This window comes from Mobula birostris, chromosome 1, assembly GCF_030028105.1.
Source record: "Mobula birostris isolate sMobBir1 chromosome 1, sMobBir1.hap1, whole genome shotgun sequence".
NCBI lineage: Eukaryota > Metazoa > Chordata > Chondrichthyes > Myliobatiformes > Myliobatidae > Mobula > Mobula birostris.
In genome coordinates, this window is record NC_092370.1 from 38,814,219 (window position 1) to 38,838,185 (window position 23,967).

The 23,967-nt window shown below is 43.5% G+C and overlaps 1 protein-coding gene across 1 annotated transcript in view; it reads right to left on the bottom strand.

The window, feature by feature from the left end:
• Positions 1 to 23,967, bottom strand: part of sgk3 (serum/glucocorticoid regulated kinase family member 3) — a 95,696-nt gene that overhangs the window by 1,648 nt on the left and 70,081 nt on the right. The window contains exons 12-16 of the mRNA XM_072254406.1: positions 21,966 to 22,002; positions 16,024 to 16,110; positions 8,580 to 8,675; positions 1,910 to 2,065; positions 25 to 114 (exon numbers count right to left, since the gene is read on the bottom strand). Of these exons, the coding sequence (XP_072110507.1) occupies positions 25 to 114; positions 1,910 to 2,065; positions 8,580 to 8,675; positions 16,024 to 16,110; positions 21,966 to 22,002 (466 nt within the window). The remainder of the gene's footprint in view (positions 1 to 24; positions 115 to 1,909; positions 2,066 to 8,579; positions 8,676 to 16,023; positions 16,111 to 21,965; positions 22,003 to 23,967) is intronic.

Below are 23,967 nucleotides of genomic sequence, written 5' to 3' on the forward strand. Positions count from 1 at the left end.
ATTTTAATCTAATTAGTTACATACCACACTAGGATTAAATGGTGGAGATATTTCCTTCCGATCTAACTCTTCCCAGTTAATAACATCAAAAAAGGGATGGCATTTGATTTCAGCCTGTAAATGAGAACCCACACAATAAATTAATATGCAGCAGCAATTTAAACAGCTTCATATAAAAGGGTGTGGATGGCAGAGTTGTAAGGTGCACCTTCTTTCTGCTAGCACCTGTTTAGCCACTCCTCCCCCCCACCCGATCAGGGTCACGTGAAACCATGGGAGCTGGTGGTGGAGGGTCATATGAGCAGCTGGTGCATATCACAAGTCCTGGTTATGTGACCATTGATGCCAGGCAGCCAATCTCTGAAGAGTACTGATAATGGCTGAGGTCACCCATCTTGTAAAGACACTGCCCAGAAGGCGGCAAACCACTTCTGTACAAAAATTTGCCAAGAACAATCATGGTCATGGAAGTATCATAATCACCCAAAGGCATATAACAAATGAACGAACATATAAAAGGCATTTACTGAACCACTAGAAAAGCATAAATTCTGTTACTTGGCTATTTTGAATTTTGAGATCTTTTCTCCTTCAACTGGTAGAAAACAAGCCTGAGAGTTGACTTGGGTATTTTTTAATCAAAGGGAGTAGGAGAGAAAAATTAGCACCTAAAATACTGTAGGTGCTCAAAAGGTGCAAATCAGAATGTTTTGGATTCAAGTGGAAGTTGAAGATCTATATGTGTAGTTAAGTCCACTATTTCAGCAGTTTAATGGGAATGCAGTCTTAAAGTAAGTTGGCCTCTTTACTGCAATCAGTGGCAAAGGGGCAGCATTTGACATGGAGAGAGCTGACTGGAAAGATCTGTTAACTTTTGTTGTGCAGATTTCCTTTTTTCAATCTTCATTTGCTGTCAGGTGTCAGTTTAAGAGGATTTCTGGTATCATCAAACTGAGCAGTTACTGACGATTAAGAATTGTCCTGGACAGCAAATGAAAATACAATAAGTATATTTTAACTACTTTTTAAATATTAAGAGTATGAAATAAGTATACAACATCCATCAAAGATGAAATCACACTCCTGTACCTTTTTTTGAAAGGTCAAAGGTTAAAAGGCACACCATTAAAAACTTCAAAGTGTCATATTTTCAGGGTGTTTGGAAGAAGAATTTGCAAACACAAGGTTTTTATCAATTCACTGACTATAAAACAGCATTACTTGGGAGATTTCAACATTTGACTGTGCATTTGTATGCCTCAGAAGCTGCTGTCAGTTAAATAATGGTACTAAGTCTTAATACATGCAAATTCTAAACTAATAATGTTTTGGATAAGATATAAGGACTGTTTTGCTCCCCTACTTGTTCAGACAGATGCTAAAGGTTCCATGAGTGTGTTTAAATAGATAAGAAGATATTAAATGAGTAATGTAGCCAACGGTCTTAATGCACTTAACTTCAAAAATTGTGAAATTATCTGAAGAAATAAAAATCAAGTGACATACATTCAAATAGCATTGAAGAACCAAGCCAAATATTCCAGAATGGACAAGAAAAAAATGAACTGCAATAGTGCTAGTTTTGAATAATAAATAAAATTCTAATTATAGCCTGAGCGCTAACAATATTTTTTTTGAAAATATTTATTAGAATAAAGAAACTGACAAGCTTTGAATGTATTTAATACTTCACTCCATCTGTTGTAAAGTTGAGGCCAAATCTGTTAGTCAACAATAAAGTTGACCCCATGACATTCACATAGCCAGTTCATAAAAAAGGATTCTAGGGCTGCTGGGAAGACAAAAAATGTTTCTGTTGTGATACAAAGTGAAATGAAGTTAAGAGGCATGTATGACTGTAAAATAAATAAATGGTGCAAGATTTTAAGGTTCTGAAAGAAAGTCTTACAAAATCTTCTTTTGCTCCTAATCTTCTCTGGCTCTCTTTTTCAAGTAGCCCTTCCAGGATAGAACATGCTTCATTGCTTGTTCCTGGTCTTAATTGCAGTGGCTTGTGAAGGATGTATTCGTACATCTCTACAGTATCGCGACTGTAGAAGGGAGGCTGCAAAAATAAAAGTACTGGTTTTGCTGAAATGGTTTCCTTTTTGATCATTTTCTTCTGTCAACAGTTGAACACTCTCTGGGCTGTAAACAGTACATACAAGCATTAAAGCATTTGGATCTACTTTTAGGAATCCCCTTTTCAAGCTCTTGCAGTGGGAAATCGTGGAGTGAGTTGGAGACAGTTCCTTGTGGATTTCACACACCAGTTTTAAAAGGTGAACAGGGCCTGTCAGTGGACAGTGTATTATGCCTAAACAATGGAGACTACAATGGGATGAGGGAGGATTTGGCTAATGTAGACTGGGAACACAGGTTATAAGGTGGGACAGTTGAGGAACAGTGTAAGACTTTCAAAGAGATTTTTCATGGTGCTCAACAAAAGTATATTCCAGTTAAAAGCAAGGACAATAACAGTAGGGAGCCTTGGATAACTAAAGAAATACATGAAGGCATCAAACTAAAAGCTTGTGTGTACAAAGTCGCCAAGAGTAGGAGGAAACTGGAAGATTGGGAAGACTTTACAAAGCAACAAAGAACCATAAAATGAGCAATAGAAAAAGGGAAGCTAGATTATGAAAATAAACTAGCACAAAATATAAAAACAGATAGTAAATGTTTTTATAATTATATAAAGCATAATAGGGTGGTTAAAGTGAACGTAGGTCCCTTGGAGGATGAGAAAGGGGAATTGATATTGGGTAACAAGGAAATGACAGAAGGTTTGAATGACTATTTCGTGTTGGTCTTCATGGTGGAGGGCATGTTTAATATGCCAAAGAGAGATGTTATGGATACAATGGGAGGTGAGGACCTCGTTACAATAGCTGTCACTGAAGAGGTAGTGCTGAGCAAACTTGTGGGCCTGAAGATAGGTAAGTCCTCTGGCCCTGATGGAATGCATCGAAGGGTACTGATGGCAGAAGTTATAGAAGAGGCTTTAGTGAAATTTACCAAAATTTGCTGGACTCTGAGCGGCAGATTGGGAGACTCAAATGTCATGCCACTGTTCAAAAAAGGATGTAGGCAAAAGGCGGGTAACTATAGGCCAGTTAGTTTAACATCTGTAGTTGGGAAAATGCTTGAAGTTATTAAGGAAGAAATAGCGAGGCATCTGGAAAGAAATGGATCCATCAGGCAGACGCAGCACGGATTCAGCAATGTCAGGTCCTGTTTGACAAACTTACTCGAGTTCTTTGAGGATATAACAAGTACAGTGGATGGGGGAAAACAGATGGACGTTACTTAATTGGATTTCCAGAAGGTGTTTGATTAGGTGCTGGATAAAAGACTTATCCATAAGATAAGGATGCATAGAGTTGGGGGTGATGTATTAGCATGGATAGAGGATTGGTTAACTAATAGAAGGCAGAGACCTGGGATACATGGGTGTTACTCTGGTTGGCAAACAGTGGTGAGCGGTATGCCGCAGGGGTCGATGCTGGGCCTGCAACTGTTCTTGATACACATTAACGATCTGGAAGAGGGGACCAAGTGTAGTGTAACTAAGTTTGTTGATGATACTAAATTGAGTGGAAAAGTAAATCATGCAGAAGATACGGAGAGTCTGCAGAGAGATATAGATAGGTTAAGTGAGTGGGCAAGGAGCTGGCAGATAGAGTACAATGCGAGGTCATCCACTTTGGAAGGAAAAATGAAAGAGCAGATTATTACTTAAATGATAAAAAATTGCAGCATGCTGCTGTGCACAGGGACTTGGGAGTGAATCGCAAAAGGTTGGTTAGCAGGTGCAAACAACAGGAATTCTGCAGATGCTGGAAATTCAAGCAACACACATCAAAGTTGCTGGTGAACGCAGCAGGCCAAGCAGCATCTGTAGGAAGAGGTGCAGTCGACGTTTCAGGCCGAGACCCTTCGTCAGGATTAACTGAAGGAAGAGTGAGTAAGGGATTTGAAAGTTGGAGGGGGAGGGGGAGATCCAAAATGATAGGAGAAGACAGGAGGGGGAGGGATAGAGCCAAGAGCTGGACAGGTGATAGGCAAAAGGGGATACGAGAGGATCATGGGACAGGAGGTCCGGGAAGAAAGACAAGGGGGGCGGGGAACCCAGAGGATGGGCAAGAGGTATATTCAGAGGGACAGAGGGAGAAAAAGGAGAGTGAGAGAAAGAATGTGTGCATAAAAATAAGTAACAGATGGGGTACGAGGGGGAGGTGGGGCCTTAGCGGAAGTTATAGAAGTCGATGTTCATGCCATCAGGTTGGAGGCTATCCAGATGGAATATAAGGTGTTGTTCCTCCAACCTGAGTGTGGCTTCATCTTTACAGTAGAGGAGGCCGTGGATAGACATGTCAGAATGGGAATGGGATGTGGAATTAAAATGTGTGGCCACTGGGAGATCCTACTTTCTCTGGCGGACAGAGTATAGATGTTCAGCAAAGCGGTCTCCCAGTCTGCGTCGGGTCTCGCCAATATATAAAAGGCCACATCAGGAGCACCGGACGCAGTATATCACCCCAGTCGACTCACAGGTGAAGTGTTGCCTCACCTGGAAGGACTGTTTGGGGCCCTGAATGGTGGTAAGGGAGGAAGTGTAAGGGCATGTGTAGCACTTGTTCCGCTTACACGGATAAGTGCCAGGAGGGAGATCAGTGGGGAGGGATGGGGGGGACGAATGGACAAGGGAGTTGTGTAGGGAGCGATCCCTGCGGAATGCAGAGAGAGGGGGGGAGGGAAAGATGTGCTTAGTGGTGGGATCCCGTTGGAGGTGGCGGAAGTTACGGAGAATAATATGTTGGACCCGGAGGCTGGTGGGGTGGTAGGTGAGGACCAGGGGAACCCTATTCCTAGTGGGGTGGCGGGAGGATGGAGTGAGAGCAGATGTACGTGAAATGGGGGAGATGCGTTTAAGAGCAGAGTTGATAGTGGAGGAAGGGAAGCCCCTTTCTTTAAAAAAGGAAGACATCTCCCTCGTCCTAGAATGAAAAGCCTCATCCTGAGAGCAGATGTGGCGGAGACGGAGGAATTGCGAGAAGGGGATGGCGTTTTGCAAGAGACAGGGTGAGAAGAGGAATAGTCCAGATAGCTGTGAGAGTCAGTAGGCTTATAGTAGACATCAGTGGATAAGCTGTCTCCAGAGACAGAGACAGAAAGATCTAGAAAGGGGTGGGAGGTGTCGGAAATGGACCAGGTAAACTTGAGGGCAGGGTGAAAGTTGGAGGCAAAGTTAATAAAGTCAATGAGTTCTGTATGCGTGCAGGAAGCAGCGCCAATGCAGTCGTCGATGTAGTGAAGGAAAAGTGGGGAACAGATACCAGAATAGGCACGGAACATAGATTGTTCCACAAACCCAACAAAAAGGCAGGCATAGCTAGGACCCATACGGGTGCCCATAGCTACACCTTTAGTTTGGAGGAAGTGGGAGGAGCCAAAGGAGAAATTATTAAGAGTAAGGACTAATTCCGCTAGACGGAGCAGAGTGGTGGTAGAGGGGAACTGATTAGGTCTGGAATCCACAAAGAAGTGTAGAGCTTTGAGACCTTCCTGATGGGGGATGGAAGTATATAAGGACTGGACATCCATGGTGAAAATAAAGCGGTGGGGGCCAGGGAACTTAAAATCATCGAAAAGTTTAAGAGCGTGAGAAGTGTCACGAACATAGGTCGGAAGGGATTGAACAAGGGGTGATAAAACAGTGTCGAGGTATGCAGAAATGAGTTCGGTGGGGCAGGAGCAAGCTGAGACAATAGGTCGGCCAGGACAGGCAGGTTTGTGGATCTTGGGTAGGAGGTAGAAACGGGAAGTGTGGGGTGTGGGAACTATAAGGTTGGTAGCAGTGGATAGGAGATCTCCTGAACGGATAAAGTCGGTAATGGTGTGGGGGACAATGGCCTGGTGCTCCTTAGTGGGGTCACGATCGAGGGGTAAATAAGAGGAGGTATCTGCGAGTTGTCGCTGTGCCTCGGCAAGGTAGAGGTCAGTACGCCAGACTACAACAGCACCCCCCTTATCGGCGGGTTTAATAGTAAGGTTAGGATTAGTGCGGAGGGAGTGGAGAGCAGAGCGTTCCGAAGGAGTGAGGTTGGAATGGGGACAAGGTGCGGTGAAGTCGAGACGGTTGATGTCCCGTTGGCAGTTAGCAATAAAGAGATCCAGAGCAGGCAGAAGACCAGAGCGGGGTGTCCATGAAGAAGAGGAGGGTTGAAGAAGGGGTCATCGGTGGAGGTGGAAGAGTCCTTGCCGAAGAAGTAGGCTCGGAGACGGCGGAAGAAAAGTTCCGCATCGTGGCGAACACGGAACTCGCTGAGATGTGGGCGAAGGGGGACAAAGGTGAGGCCCTTACTGAGAACAGAGTGTTCTGCCTCCGACAGTTGAAGGTTGGAGGGGATGGTAACGACCCGGCACGGATGAGAGCTGGGATCAGAGGGGGGGAGGGGGGAGGCTGGGGTGTCAATGGAGAGGGGAGGGTTGGGGTGAGAGGAAGGTGGAGCCTCTGAGGGCCCAGGAGTTGACGGTGGGATCTGAGGAAGACAGGGCTGCGGAGTGGTGGTGGGGGAAGGGGAGACGGGAGTCACAATAGCAGCACATAAAGACCCAGCCTGGAGTTCAAGGCTGGCGTCGCAGTTGGTGGTTGCGCAATTGCTGTGAAGGTGTCCATGGTCGTTGCTGGAGTCCGGGCTTTGAATATGTCCTGAAGTGTTGGAGCCGCCGAGATCAATGGCAGGGGCCGCAATCTGAAGTTCATGCCTGCTAGCGTCGGGGCCGGCAGGCTCTGGAGTCCGTAGATGTAGGATCTTGCGATCTTTGCCTAACATGACAAAGTCAAAAAAACGGCAATTGCAGGCGTGAATCCGACGGAGGATGAAATAACGGGTAGGACCATTACAGACAGCGAAGAAAGTGTCCCGAAGGTGTGGAAGGGTCTGGAATAGGGACACCAAGTACCTCCTCATGGCGGAGACAGTCGCCTTCAGAGCTTGACGGGAGAAGCAGCGAGAGGCAGAGTCAATAAAATGTGAGTACCTGGGATCCTCAGAAGGTCCAAATTGAGAGGCTTGGAAACGAATCCTAAAGCCAACTGGAGTAAGTTGGAGACGGAGGCACATTCCAAGAAAGGATATATGGCTTGATGGGATGATGCAGGTGCATCAGGTTATCAAGAGGGCCTGCTTATCAAATGGGATGCTGGCCTTCATTGTCAGGGGGACTGAATTTAAGAGCAGGAAGGTTAAGCTGCATCTGTACAGGGTACTACTAGTGAGGCTGCACTTGGAGTACTGCATGCAGTTCTGGTCTCCTTACTTGAGGAAGGATATATTGGCTCTGGAGGCGGTGTAGAGGCAGCTCACCAGGTTGATTCCAGAAATGAGGGGGTTAGACTATTGAGGAGAGATTGAGTTGTCTGGGACTGTACACGCTGGAATGCAGAAAAATTAGAGATCATACGGAAACATATAACATTATGAAAGGGATAGACACAACAGAGGCAGGAAAGTTGCTTCCACTGGTAGGTAAGACTAGAACTAGGGGGCATAGCCTCAAGATTCGGAGGAAGGATGATTTAGGATGGAGATGAAGAGAAACCGCTTTTCCCAGACAGTAGTGAATTTGTAGAATTCTCTGCCCAATGAAGCAGTGGAGGCTACATCAGTAAATATATTTAAGACAAAGTTGAATAGATTTCTGCATAGTAGGGGAATTAAGGGTTATGGGGAAAAGGCAGGTATGTGGAGATGAGTTCATGGCCAGATAAGCCATGATCTTACTGAATGGTAGAGCAGGCTCGATGGGCTAGATGGCCTACTCCTACTCTTATTTCTTATATTCTTATAAATCGAAAGGATATATTTGTTGCTGAGGGGAATGGCCATAGGACAATTCTGCACTGACTGCTTTCTCCACTTACTTCTCCTGGTGGTCACCCATCTATCATCTGAAACCTGAACTGTTTGTGTGACCACCTCAGTAAAAGTCCCAGCTCTGGGGTTTTTAGCCTCCGGTTTGGTCCTGAGTACATCTAGCTTCAGCTCCAGTTCCTTGACCTTGTCAGTCAGGAGCTGAAGTTGGGTGCACTTCCTGCAGATGTAGTCATCAGGGAGACTGCTAGGTATCCTGGATTCCCACATCTTCCCAGAGGAGCGTCTATTACCTTAACTATCACCCTGGCTATGCTTGTTATTCCTCCCATTTCTCAAGTTTTAAGTTCTAACCTGTGCCTATTCACACTTTGAGACAAAGCCTGACTGCTCCAACAATGGCTGCCCTGCTTATACCTCGCTTCTTCTTATAGGCCCCTGCTGAGTGCCTAGGAGATTGTGATAATTGAAGCTGCCGAGAAGCTCCCAAAGGCCCCAAGCTCTTTTTAAACCTCACCCTGCCTCACCAACAAACAAGTGCATGCAATGACTGAAACCCACTGAAAAGTTCAGTAGCGGTAAACTATAATCCAAAATGCTGTTTAGTCTGGAACAAATAGGTTATTTCTATTTAATTCAAAAACAAAATGGTTTACTAAAAATATAATGGATTTCAAATGAGAAAATGAGAATACATACCAAACCATACAACATTTCAAACAGAACAGAGCCAAGACACCACCAGTCTACTGTATTATCATAAGGTTGCTTTCTGAGCACTTCGGGTGCAAGGTACTGGGAAAAAAAAAGTAAAAAAAATAATTGTCTAGAATCCAGTAACCTTTTCTTGAATTGTATTTATGGTGGGTTTGTTTGATTACATAGTTAATGCCTTTTTCTGCTTCAGCACTCAATTTGTTTTTGGGATGGACTGAGCATCTGGCAGATTCTGCTCCAACTTTCTGGAAAGAGAAATGGATGATGTGCTGAACTAATCAATATTCCAATAACCTAAAGAAAACAAGGTATACAATCTGACTGAAGCATCCCAATTAAATAGTTAGGTTAGCTCCAAATTGTACAATAAATAGTTTGCAAAGTGAATATTTAATCAGATTATGCTCATTTATAGAGGGAAATAAATGCATGCCACAGTAAAGTCAACTTATCAATAGGTTTATTGCTGACTTTCTTCTTTACCTAAATTCATTTGTATCTTATAATCTGTAAATTTTAAGAGTGTGTATTTTTCCCCCATACACTCAGTAGGATCTTAACTACTTTGAAACTAGCATGTTACCATTTAGTAAAACTTCAGGACAACAAACGTCCATTAGAAATTGGATTCCACTAGCACAATATTTATGAGTGTTTAGGAGTACAGATTTCACACCAAAAAACATTCATTTAGAACACTTCACACCCCACCTAGAATGTCCCAAAATGCTCCAAGATATTTTAGGAATACAACAGTCAATATGTACAAACAAAAAACGAATGTGCCAATTAAAACTAATTTATATGTAAAAAATATACCACTTGGTTGTCCAGTAGCCAGGACATGCTCTGCTCCCTCACGATGCCATGGAATATTCTATGTCCTTGAAAGAGGCTAAAAAGGACTTGCTTCAAAGTCTCTTCAAAAGGCCTCCTTCTGATAAAGATCTCTCCTCCATTTCAGGAGACAGATTTGGCACTGGCATATTTTATAAGCCCACCAACTCCCACAGCTACCTATAAGATCATACGATATAAGAGCAGAAGTAGGCTATTCAGCCCATTGAGTCTGCTCCGCCATTCAATCATAGCTGATCCAATTCTTCCAGTCATCCCAACTCCCCTGCCTTCTCCCCATACCTTTTGATGCCCTGGCTAATCAAGAACCTATCTATCTCTGCCTTAAATGCGCCCAATGACTTGGCCTCCACAGCCGCTCGTGACAACAAATTCCACAGATTTACCACCCTCTGACTAAAGTAATTTCTCCGCATCTCTGTTCTAAATGGACGTCCTTTAATCCTGAAGTTGTGCCCTCTTATCCTAGACTCCCCTACCATGGGAAATAACGTTGCCATATCTAATCTGTTCAAGCCTTCCAACATTCGGAATGTTTCTTCGAGATCCCCCTTCATTCTCCTGAACTCCAGGGTATACAGCCCAAGAGATGCCAAACGTTCCTCATATGGTAACCCTTCACTCCTGGAATCATTCTCATGAATCTTCTCTGAACCCTCTCCAATGTCAGCACATCCTTTCCAAAATAAGGAGCCCGAAACCACACACAATACTCCAAGTGTGGTCTTACGATTGCCTTACAGAGCCTCAATATCACATCACTGCTCTTATATTCTATACCTCTAGAAATGAATGCCAACATTGCATTTGCCTTCTTCACCACTGACTCAACCTGGTGGTTAAAATTTAGGGTATCCTGCACAAGGACTCCCAGGTCCCTTTTCATCTCTGCATTTTGAATTCTCTCTCAATCTAAATAATAGTCTGCCCATTTATTTCTTCCACTAAAGTGTGTGACCATACATTTTCCAACATAGTATTTCATTTGCCACTTCTTTGCCCATTCCCCTAAACTATCTAAGTCTCTCTGTTTCCTCAACACTACCCGCTGCTTCACCTGTCTTTGTATCATCGGCAAATTTAGGCATAGATCCATTAATCCCATAGTCCAAATCATTGACATACATCATAAAAAGCAGCGGTCCCAACACCGACCCCTGTGGAATTCCAGCCAGAATAGGATCCCTTTATTCCCACTCTCTGCTTTCTGCCGATCAACCAATGCTCCACCCATGCTAGTAATTTCCCTGTAATTCCATGGGTTCTTATCTTGCTAAGCAGCCTCCTGTGTGGCACCTTGTCAAAGGCCTTCTGAAAATCCAAGTACACCACATCTACTACGTCTCCTTTGTCTACCCTGCTTATAATTTCCTCAAGAATTGCAGTAGGTTAGTCAGGAAGGATTTTCCTTTCAGGAAACCATGCTGGCTTTGGCCTATCTTGTCATGTGCCTCCAGGTATTCCGTAATCTCATCAATCGATTCCAACAACTTTCCAACCACTGACATCAGGCTGACAGGTCTACAGTTTCCTTTCTGCTGCCTCCCACCCTTCTTAAATAGCGGAGTAACATTTGCAATTTTCCAGTCAACCGGTACAATGTCAGAATCTATCCATTCTTGAAAGATCATTGTTAGCCTCCACAATCTCTCCAGCTACTTCCTTCAGAACCCAAGGGTGCATTTCATCAGGTCCAGGAGATTTATCCACCCTTGACAATACCTCTTTCCATCTGGCCTCCTGGAAGAATGCCATCTCTTTTTCTATCTCTGCCACATCTCTTCTCAAGAGGAGGCATGACGCAATGGTATAAACATCTAATTTCAGTAAACCCACAACACCAGGGTTCTCCTCCACATACACTCAGCTGTCTGCCTAGTTTTCTTCTCTATTTACTCACTTTTCCTCTTCCCACCTGGTCCCATCTGCCCATCATCCCCTCTCTATCACCTATTAGCATCTATTTCACCCACCCACTTATTGTGCTATATACTAAAAAACTGTCTTATCCCTTCTCAGCCTGATGCAGCATCTCAACCCAAAACATCAACTTACTTTTGCCTCCACAGATTCTGCTTGATCTGCTGAGTTATTGTAGAATTGTCTTCCTTCCTTTGTCTCAGATTCCAGCATTTGTGCTCTGTCACACTCTCTTAGTCTCTCATTATCCTTGGACCTACCAACAATTAAATGCTTCCACTCTACTTTAGCCAAATCCTGTCATATGATATTTAAATAGGCCCTTTCCAAATTTAGGATTTCTGTATATCCTTATCCTTTTCCACGATTATCTTGGAATTTACGGTCACTATCCCCCAAAACATTTCAACCATCTGACCTGTGATATTGTCTAAAATTATATCATGTACTGATCCTTTTCTAGTGGAGCTATTTATCAAAAAGCTTTCCTGGATGCACTTGAACATTTCCTCCACCATATACCTTTCACACCATAGGGATCCCTGCTAATACTAAGGAAATTGAAATCTTAATCACTATAACCTTATTATGCTTGCACCTGTCACTTCCACTCCTCCACCTCCTATAGACTAGGAGACCTGTAGTACATCCGCAGCAAACTGTTCATTTGGTTTTGCTCCTAAGGTTACCCAGATGATCTTATTTGAAAAGCCATCTCAGAAAACCCACCTCATTCTAACAGTAACACACACAAAAAATGCTGGTGAACGCAGCAGGCCAGGCAGCATCTATAGGAAGAGGTACAGTCGACATTTCGGGCTGAGAACCTTCATCAGGACTAACTGAAAGAAGAGATAGTAAGAGATTTGCAAGTGGGGGGGGAGGGGGAGGGATGATCCGAAATGATAGGAGAAGACAGGAGGGGGAGGGATGGAGCTAAGAGCTGGAAAGTTAATTGGCAAAAGGGATACAAAGCTGGAGAAGGGAGATGATAACAACAGGAATTCTGCAGATGCTGGAAATTCAAGCGACACACATCAAAGTTGCTGGTGAATGCAGCAGGCCAGGCAGCATCTCTAGGAAGAGGTACAGTCGATGTTTCAGGCCGAGACCCTTTGTCAGGGATGGGAGGCCTAGGGAGAAAGGGGGGGGGGGAAGCCCAGAGGATGGACAAGGAGTTACACTGAGAGGGACAGAGGGAGAAAAAAAAAGAGAGAAAAAAAAGGGTAGGTAGGTAGGTAAATAAATAAATAAATAAGGGATGGGGTACGAAGGGGAGGTGTGGCATTAACCAAAGTTAGAGAAGTCAATGTTCATGCCATCAGGTTGGAGGCTACCCAGACGGAATACAAGGTGTTGTTCCTCCACCCTAAGTGTGGCTTCATCTTGACAGTAGAGGAGGCTGTGGATAGACATATCAGAATGGGATGTGAAATTAAAATGTGTGGCCACTGGAAGATCCTGCTTTCTCTGGCAGACACAGCGTAGGTGTTCAGCAAAACAATCTCCCAGCCTGCGTTGGGTCTTGCCAATATATAGAAGGCCGCATCGGGAGCACTGGACGCAGTATATCACCCCAGCCAACTCACAGGTGAAGTGTCACCTCACCTGGAAGGACTGTCTGGCCCCTGAATGGTGGTGAGGGAGGAAGTGTAAGGGCACGTGTAGCACTTGTTCCGTTTACAAGAATAAGTGCCGGGAGGGAGATCGGTGGGGAGGGATGGGGGGGGAAGAATGAACAAGGGGGTCACATAGGGAGCAATCCCTGCGGAAAGCAGAAAGGGGGGAGGGAGGGAAAGATGTGCTTAGTGGTGGGATCCTGTTGGAGGTGGCGGAAGTATATGCTGGACCTGGAGGCTGGTGGGGTGGTAGGTGAGGACAAGGGGAACCCTATTCCTAGTGGGGTGGCTGGAGGATGGGGTGAGAGCAGATGGGTGTGAAATGGGAGAGATGGATTTGAGAGCAGAGTTGATGGTGGAGGAAGGGAAGCCCCTTTCTCTAAAAAAGGACATCTCCTTCATCCTGGAATGAAAAGCCTCATCCTGAGAGCAGGTGCGGCAGAGACGGAGGAATTGTGAGAAGGGGATGGTATTTTTGCAAGAGGCAGGGTGGGAAGAGGAATAGTCCAGGTAGCTGTGAGAGTCCGTAGGCTTATAGTAGACATCAGTAGATAAGCTGTCTCCAGAGACAGAAAGATCAAGAAAGGGGAGGGAGGTGTTGGAAATGGACCAGGTAAACTTGAGGGCAGGGTGAAAGTTGGAGGCAATGTTAATGAAGTCAACGAGCTCAGCATGCGTGTAGGAAGTAGCGCCAATGCAGTCATCGATGTAGCAAAGGAAAAGTGGGGGGCAGATACCAGAATAGGGTTGGAACATGGATTGTTCCACAAAGCCAACAAAAAGGCAGGCATAGCTGGGACTCATACGGCTGCCCATGGCTACACCTTTAGTTTGGAGTAAGTGGGAGGAGCCAAAGGAGAAATTATTAAGAGTAAGGACTAATTCCTCTAGACGGAGGAGAGTGGTGGTAGAGGGGAACTGGTTAGGTCTGGAATCCAAAAAGAAGCGGAGAGCTTTGAGACCCTCCTGGTGGGGGATGGAGGTATATAGGGACTGGACATCCATGGTAAAGATAAAGCGGTGGGGGCCAGGGAACTTAAAATCATTGAAAAAATTCAGAGCGTGAGAAGTGTCATGAACATAGGTGGGAAGGGATTGCACAATGGGGGGATAAAACAGTGTCGAGGTATGCAGAAATGAGTTTGGTGGGGCAGGAGCAAGCTGAGACAATGGGTCTACCTGGACAGGCAGGTTTGTGGAGTAGTAGATTCCTTAATCAATATTTTAAAGTCACCTCCTCTTTTACAGTCTCCCATTATACCTTAAAGTTTTATATGCAAGACACATACAAAATGCTGGAGGAACTCAGAAGGCCAGGGAACATCTATGGAAAAGAATACAGTCAACGTTTCGGGCACTGACCTTTCATCAAGACTTGTATCCCAGAATGTTTTCAGTCCAGCACTTCGTCAAACCACATCTCTCTCAAAGCAGGAATATCACATTCACACGTGATGATCAAAACTCTAAGTTTGCTTTCTTTGCTAGTCAGACTTCATGGATTAAGACAGATGCAATTTAGAATTGCTTCTTCCAATGTGCCCTACCATAGTCATATGTGCTCTGCCAACTCTATTAAATAAGTTTTTCTTCCATGTTGGACTGACCTTAACATTCTCCCCACACCTTCCCAACTATGCACATACTCTATACTCCATTCACCCAATGAATCAGTTTAAATCCTTCCCACCGTCACTGGCAAACCTCCCTGCAAGGATGTAACACCTGCTCTGTTTCAAATGCAATACATCGAGCTTGTACGAGTCCTGCCTGCCCCAGAATTGGCCTGTGATCCAGAAATCATTGCCATGGACAGATGGCTGTGGAGGTCAAATCACTGAGTATTTTTAAAGCAAGTTGATAGGTTCTTGATTAGTCAGCGTGTCAAAGTTTACAGAGAGAATGGGGTTGAAAGGGATGATAAATCAGCCAAGATGGAATGGCAGAGCAGACTTGCTGAGTTGAATTAGCCTAATTCTGCTCCTATATCTTTATGGTCCAAATCTAAAATCCATCCTTCTCCACCATTCCTTTATCCACATATTGAGCTGCCCCATCTTCCTATTTCCATACTCACTAGCAAATGGCATCAAAAGAAATCCCAAGATTATAAATTTAGAACTTTTTTCTCTTCAGTCCTGCTGAAGTGCCTCGGCCCAAAACGTCAACTGTACTTTTTTCCATAGATGCTGTCTGGCCTGCTGAGTTCCTCCAGCATTTTGTTGCTAGGATTTCTAGCATCTGCAGATTTTTTCTTGTTTCAGACTTAGAGCTACTGCTCTGTAATCTGTGAGACTGTTCACCAAATCCATGAATTTAACAAAAAATAGTGAAGGTGTGGAAACAATCCAAGAATGAAGCTAATGTACTGAATAAAGTTGCAGTTTAAAAGACTCAGCATTGGGAGTAATGAAAAAAATGGTGCTCAAAATTATAGAAGTTTTTTCAGAATATAGAACATGAAAATCTTAATTTAGAGTTGTTAATGGGGAGGGAAAGGGAGAAACAGACTAAAGATCATCAACTGAAGGACATTGAGCAAAAGGGAACAACTCCAGGAGAAACACTGATGCAATAGTGGATCCTCCTTCAGTGCTGTTTTTCAAGCCTTTCATCCCAATATATAATCCCACTTTCTTTTATTGTCTTCCCATCCTCAGTTCTGTTACTATACTTCCCTCTTTCACTCAGATTGTTCTATTAAAAACTGGTTAGTTTGTAGGTGTGATCCTGAAATTGGTTCAATCTGGCTGTTAAATATTTTTCTATTGTACTACCACACACTTCTAGATTATATGTTAACTGAATTTAAAGGAATAATAGTGAACCCAGCAATCTATGACTCATCCTTATCCTGGACAATGACCATCTTTTATAACCAATATAACAGATTGATTACAAATGATGATGATCAAATAAGGATGTTGAAAAACATTTCTTTTACAGAGCATATCATTAAACTTGTTGAAAAAGTTTCAAAGTAACTTGCAAAATAGGAAAATAAACTGTTTTTAAGAATTGATCATTACCTCTGGTGTTCCACAGAAAGTTGATGTGGTGTCAGTAGAAGCAATTCCTTCTTTACAGAGGCCAAAATCAGTTAAAGCTATGTGCCCCTAAGTTACAAAGTAAACAGAAACTGATAAATGACCGTAAATAAACAGAAACAGAAAAAGTCAATCAGCATCTTTGAAAAGTCAGAGTGACATTTGATTTCAAGAGACCTATCCAATTTTCTGGAAGGCTCTTTCCATTCGAACACCTCTGTTTACAACTGCTCTATATTTGCAACATTTTCTTTCTCTAGAAAAATGATCTGGAACAGTTTGATTTTTTTTTGTCGAAAATACGGACAATTAGAACTCCTGAAATTCAATTTAGTAGCGTTGTAGCCAACCATTCCAGTAATAGCAATGAAATTTTAGTTTTAAAAGCATACGTACATCTTTTAAAATAATGCCTCATCTATGGAAGAATGATAATATGGACCTTAATAAATATGATCAGAAGTAACATAGAATAACTATTCTGTATATTATTTTAAATGAGCACAAAAAAGAACCATGACCCAATACAGAAGATGGTCTCCTGGAGGAGAGGTGACATACATGATCTTTCAAGCAGATCCTCCTTTAATGTTTCCTTAGCATTTACTCAATTTCCAACATCACTGATGTACCTATGGTAAGTCTTAAGTGGTCTCTCTGATTCAGTGCCACCAACGTTATTTCCTCTCTCCCCCCCACCCACATCCCAGAACCCTTTGATCTTCACCCTAACTGATCACTCAAACCTGTCCAAGCAAGTCCCCAATATGAGCACCTCTCCAACCAAGGCTTATTCGGTTTCAGAATGCTCAGTCCTGCCACAATCTACAGGCCAACTGATTTTCCCTGCTGATCATGCACTCGCTCAGTCAGGAACACTCATTGTAATTCATCGTAATTTTGGTTTTGCACGTCTATTCTTTGTCAAAGGGCTTACCATGCAGCACTGTTTGTTTTCAGGCATCATGCAACTTTATTAGTTTGATTCCTACAGATTAAACAGTTAACACATGCACATCAGTCAAAAGATCTGCTTGCTCTCATGAGCCAGAAGAGGCCATGAGAAGACCTTGGCGAGCAGGATTAAGGAAAACTCAAAGGCATTCCGCAAGTAAGTGAAGAGCAAGAGGATAAGACGTGAGAGAATAGGACCAATCAAGTGTGAAAGTGGAAAAGTGTGTACGGAACCGGGGGAGGGAGCGGATGTAGTTAATGAATACCTTGCTTCAGTATTCACTACGGAAAAGGATCTCGGCAATTGTTGGGCAGACTTACAGCAGACTGAAAAGCTTGAACATACAGACATTAAGAAAGAGGATGAGCTAGAGCTTTTGGAAAGCATCAAGTTGGATAAGTCACCGGGACCGAACGAGAAATACCCCAGGCTACTTTGGGAGGCGAGGGAGAAGATTGCTGAGCCTCTGGCAATGATCTTTGCATCATCAATGAGGACGAGAGAAGTTCCGGGGGATTAGAGGATTACGGATGTTGATCCCTTATTCAAAAAAGGGAGTAGAAAAAGCCCAGGAATTTATAGACCAGTGAGTCTTATTTCAGTCATTGGTAAATTGATGGAAAAGATCCTGAAAAGCAGGATTTACGAACATTTGGAGAAGCATAATATGATTGTGAAAGGCAGGACGCGCCTTACGAGCCTGATTGAATTTTTTTGAGGATTTGACTAAATACATCGATGAAGGTAGAGCAGTAGATGTAGTGTGTATGGATTTCAGCAAGGCATTTGACAAGGTACCCCATGTAAAAGTTATTAAGAAAGTAAGGAGCATGGGATTCAAGGGGACATTGCTTTGTGGATCCAGAACTGGCTTGCCCACAGAAGGCAAAGAGTGGTTGTAGACGGGTCATATTCTGCATGGAGGTCAGTCACCAGTGGTGTGCCTCAGGGATCTGTTTTGGGATCCCTTCTCTTCATGATTTTTATAAGTGACCTGGTTGAGGAAGTGGAGGGATGAGTTAGTAAATTGGCTGATTTCACAAAGGTTGGGTGTGTTGTGGATAGTGTGGAAGGCTGTCAGAGGTTACAGCGGAACATAGATAGTATGTAAAACTGGGCTGAGAAGTGGCAGATGGAATTCAACCCAGATAAGTGTGAGGTGGTTTATTTTGGCAGGCCAAATATGATGGCAGAATGTAGTATTAATGTTAAGAATCTTGGCAGTGTGGAGGATCAGAGTGATCTTGGGGTCAGAGTACATAGGACACTCAATGCTGCTGAGCAGGTTGTCTGTGTGGTTAAGAAGGCATACAGTACATTGGCCTTCATCAACCGTGGGATTGAGCTAAAGAGCCGAGAGGTAATGTTACAGCTGTATAGGACACAGGTCAGACCCCACTTGAAGTACTGTGCTCAGATCTGGTCATCTCACTACAGGAAGGACGTAGAAACTATAGAAAGGGTGCAGAGGAGATTTACAAGGATGTTGCCTGGATTGCGGAGCATGCCTTATGAGGATAGAACATAGAACATAGAATAATACAGCACAGTCCAGGCCCTTCAGCCCACAATGTTGTGCCTACCTTTAAACCCTGCCTCCCATATAAACCCCACCTTAAATTCCTCCATATACCTGTCTAGTAGTCTCTTAAATTTCACTAATGTAGCTGCCTCCACCACTGACTCAGGCAGTGCATTCCACTCACCAACCACTCTCTGAGTAAAAAAAAAACCTTCCTCTAATATCTCCTTGAACTTCCCACCCCTTACCTTAAAGCCACATCCTCTTGTATTGAGCAATGGTGCCCTGGGAAAGAGGCGCTGGCTGTCCTCTATCTATTCCTCTTAATATCTTGTACACCTCTATCATGTCTCCTCTCATTCTCCTTTTCTCCAAAGAGTAAAACCCTAGCTCCTTTAATCTCTGATCATAATCCACGCTCTCTAAACCAGGCAGCATCCTGATAAATCTTCTCTGTACCCTTTCCATTGCTTCCACATCCTTCTTATAGTGAGGTGACCAGAACTGGACACAGTACTCCAAGTGTGGCCTAACCAGAGTTTTATAGAGCTGCATCATTACCTCGCGACTCTTAAACTCTATCCCTCGACTTATGAAAGCTAACACCCCATAAGCTTTCTTAACTACCCTATCTACCTGTGAGGCAACTTTCAGGGATCTGTGGACATGTACCCCGAGATTCCTCTGCTCCTCCACACTACCAATTATCCTGCCATTTACTTTGTACTCTGCCTTGGACTTTGTCCTTCCAAAGTGTACCACCTCACACTTTCACACTTCTCCGGGCTGAACTCCATCTGCCACTTCTCAGCCCACTTCTGCATCCTATCAATGTCTCTCTGCAATCTTTGACAATCCTCTACACTATCCACAACACCACCAACCTTTGTGTCATCTGCAAACTTGCCAACCCACCCTTCTACCCCCACATCCAGGTCGTTAATAAAAATCATGAAAAGTAGAGGTCCCAGAACAGATCCTTGTGGGACACCACTAGTCACAATCCTCCAATCTGAATGTACTCCCTCCACCACCACCCTCAGCTTTCTGCAGGCAAGCCAATTCTGAATCCACCTGGCCAAACTTCCCTGGATCCCATGCTTTCTGACTTTCTCAATAAGTCTACCATGTGGAACCCTGTCAAATGCTTTACTGAAATCCATGTAGATCACATCCACTGCACTACCCTCATCTATATGCCTGGTCACCTCCTCAAAGAAGTCTACCAGGCTTGTTAGATATCATCTGCCCTTCACAAAGCCATGTTGATTGTCCCTGATCAGACCATGATTCTCTAAATGCCCAGAGATCCTATCTCTAAGAATCTTTTCCCACCACAGACGTAAGGCTCACTGGTCTATAATTACCCAGACTATCCCTACTACCTTTTTTGAACAAGAGGACAACATTCGCCTCCCTCCAATCCTCCAATACCATTCCCGTGGACAACGAGGACATAAAGATTCTAAGCCAGAGGCTCAACAATCTCTTCCTTTGCCTCGTGGAGCAGCCTGGGGAATATTCTGTCAGGCCCCGGGGACTTATCTGTCCTAATGTATTTTAACAACTCCAACACCTCCTCTCCCTTAATATCAACATGCTCCAGAACATCAATCTCACTCGTATTGTACTCACTGTCATCAAGTTCCCTCTCATTGGTGAATACCAAAGAGAAATATTCATTGAGGACCTCGCTCACTTTCACAGTCTCCAGGCACATCTTTCCATCCTCATCTCTAATTGGTCCTACCTTCACTCCTGTCATCCTTTTGTTCTTCACATAACTGAAGAATGCCTTGGGGTTTTCCTTTATTCTACTTGCCAAGGCCTTCTCATGCCCCCTTCTTGCTCTCCTCAGCCCCTCCTTAAGCTCCTTTCTTGCTACCCTATATTCCTCTTTAGACCCATCTGATCCTTGCTTCCTAAACCTCATGTATGCTGCCTTCTTCCACCTGACTAGATTCTCCATCTTACTTGTCACCCATGGTTCCTTCACCCTACTATTCTTTATCTTCCTCACTGGGACAAATTTATCCCTAACATCCTGCAAGAGATCCCTAAACATTGACCACATGTCCATTGTATATTTCCCTGCAAAAACATCATCCCAATTCACACCCGCAAGTTCTAGCCTCATAACTTGCCCTTCCCCAATTAAAAATTTTCCTGTCCTCTCTGATTCTATCCTTTTCCATGATAATGTTAAAGGCCAGGGAGCGGTGGTCACTGTCCACCAGATGCTCACCCACTGAGAGATCTGTGACCTGATATTAGATCTAGTATGGCATTCCCCCTAGTTGGCCTGTCAACATACTGTGACAGGAATCCGTCCTGGACACACTTAACAAACTCTGCCCCGTCTAAACCATTGGAACTAATCAGGTGCCAATCAATATTAGGGAAGTTAAAGTCACCCATGATAACAACCCTGTAACTTTTGCACCTTTCCAAAATTTGCCTCCCAATCTGCTCCTTGGTATCTCTGCTGCTACCAGGGGACCTACAGAATACTCCTAATAGAGTAACTGCTCCCTTCTTGTTCCTGACTTCTACCCATACTGACTCAAAAGAGGATCCTGCTACATTACCCACTCTTTCTGTAGCTGTAATAGTATCCTTGACTAGTAATGCCATCCTTCCTCCCCCCCTCTATCCCTTTTAAAGCACTGAAATCCAGGAATATTGAGAATCCATTCCTGCCCTGGTGCCAGCCAAGTCTCTGTAATGGCCACAACATCATAATTCCATGTATGTATCCAAGCTCTCAGTTCATCACCTTTGTTCCTGATGCTTCTTGCATTGAAGTACACACACTGTAGCTCTTCTACCTTCCTACCTTTACACCCTTTAGTCTGTTTCTCTTTCCTGAAAGCCTCTTTATAGGTTGAGAGAACTTGGCCTTTTCTCCTTGGAGCGATGGAGGATGTGAGGTGACGAGATAGAGGTGTATAAGGTGATGAGAGGCAGTGATCGTATAGTCAGAGGCTTTCTCCCCCAAGGCTGAAATTGCTAACATGAGAAGGCACAGTTTTAAGGTGCTTGGAAGTAGGTACAGAGGAGATGTCAGAGTTTTTTTTTTTTTTTTTTTTTTAAAACGCAGAGAGTGGTGAGTGCGTGGAATGGGTTGCCAGCAATGGTGGTGGAGGCAGATACGATAGGGTCTTTTAAGAGACTCCTGGATAGGTACATAGAGCTTAGAAAAATTGAGGGCTATGGGTAATTTCTAAAGTAAGTACATGTTCAGCACAGCATTGTGGGTGCTGTAGATTTTCTATGTTTCTATGTTTACAAGCTTTAAACCTATCAAAACATAGTAACTAACATTTGTCCCCATTTCATCCTAACTTGCTATCATTTACCAAAAATGAAGTTGAAGTTTACACAATATGCCCATTACTAAAATTTCATTGCACATTTAACCAATAGGGAATTCACATACGTACATACCTTTGAGTCTAAAAGGATGTTTTCTGGTTTCAAATCCCTATTCCAAGAACAAGAAATAAAATTACAATTTTTCTCATAGGCTTTAAAATCAAATTAAATAGTTGATCACTTAATACCACATTAAGTGATGAAAGTAACAAAAGCAAAAATGGTTGTCAACATCTCAAAGGATATAACCTGTGCCCAACATATTGATGTGGTCATGAAAAAGGCATGCCAGCGGTTCTACTTCATTAGTAGTTGAGGAGATTTGGAATGTCACTGAAGTCTCTTGCAAATTTCTATAGATGGTGGAGAGCATTCTGACAGGTTTGTATGGATACTCCAATACACAGAAATGCAAGAGGCTACAGACTGCTGCAGCTTCTTCCACTCAGTCATCAGGTTCCTGAACGGTCCCTAAACATGGCCCTGTTATTCCCCATATTTGTACTATTTATTTTGTGATTTATAGTAATTTTATGTCTTTGTACTGTCTGCTGCTGCAAAACAACAGATTTTACTTCTGTTGATAGACAGTGATAATAAACCTGATTCTGATTAGTTCAATGAATGATCAAGTTTTTAGTTCACTTTACAGTATAATTACAGTGAATCAAACGTATACAACACTAATCTCACCAGTGGGACGCATTCTGAAATGGGGGCTTCAATGCAATGTACAAATTCACTGACAACACCACTGCTGTTGGATGAATCACAGGACACACAATAATCACAGGACACATGAGTAATATTACCCAAGGCGAGAGAGGTCACCTGGTTATGTGATGATGCAACAGCAACCTCTCGCTCGACATGAGTAAAACTAGAGCTGATTACTGACTTCAAGAAGCAGAAGGAGGGCAAATGCGTGCCAGTCTCGAATGGGGGATCAACGGGGAAGAGAGTTAGCAGCTTTAAATTCCTGAGTATTAACATATCAGATGACCTGTCCCGGGCCCAGCATATGAAAGGCACGTCAGTGTCTTTACTTTCTTCGAAGGTTAACAAGGTTTGGCATGTCACCAAACACGCTAACAAACTTTGACAGATGTGCTGTTGAAAGTATCCTGACTGGTTGCATTGTGGTTTGGTATGGTAATTCACATGATCAGCAATGCATGAATTTGCAGAGAGTAGTGGACACAGCCCAATACATCGTTGGCACATCCCTCCTTACGATTGGTAGTACCTACAAGAGGCAAACATAGAAAATAGGTGCAGGAGTAGGCCATTCGGCCCTTAAGCCTGCACCGCCATTCAGTATGATCATGGCTGATCATCCAACTCAGAACTCTGTACCAGCCTTCCCTCCATACCCCCGATCCCTTTAGCCACAAGGGCCATATCTAACTCCCTCTTAAATATAGCCAATGAACTGGCCTCAACTGTTTTCTGTGGCAGAGAATTCCACAGATTCACCACTTTCTGTGTGAAGAAGTTTTTCCTAATCTCGGTCCTAAAAGGCTTCCCCTTTATCCTCAATCTGTGACCCCTCGTTCTGGACTTCCCCAACATCGAGAACAATGAACTGCTACCACCTTTTGAACATTCAGTTATTGACCCAACTAGCACAACCCGAGTCACTACAGTTCATGCAACACAGTGACCACTTTGATTACTTTGCACTAAACATCCTATTTTGTTCAATTTTTTTCTTGCAAAATTATATATAACGTTTGAGTTGTTTTTCCTGTGAATGCTACTTATTTGATACTATGTGCATCTGATAGTGCTGCAGGTAAATTTATCATTGCACCTGTGCATACTTGTGCACATGACAATAAACTCAACAGATTGTTAGCCACGCAAACACGAGGAATTCTGCAGATGCTGGAAATTCAAGCAACACACATCAAAGTTGCTGGTGAACGCAGCAGGCCAGGCAGCATCTCTAGGAAGAGGTACAGTCAATTTTTAACCAAGGGTCTTCAACTCTGGAACTGACTACTGGTGGCAGTGTTTTGTACAGGTTGATTTTTAATTGGCATGTCTTTGGACTGTGGGAGGAAACTCACAC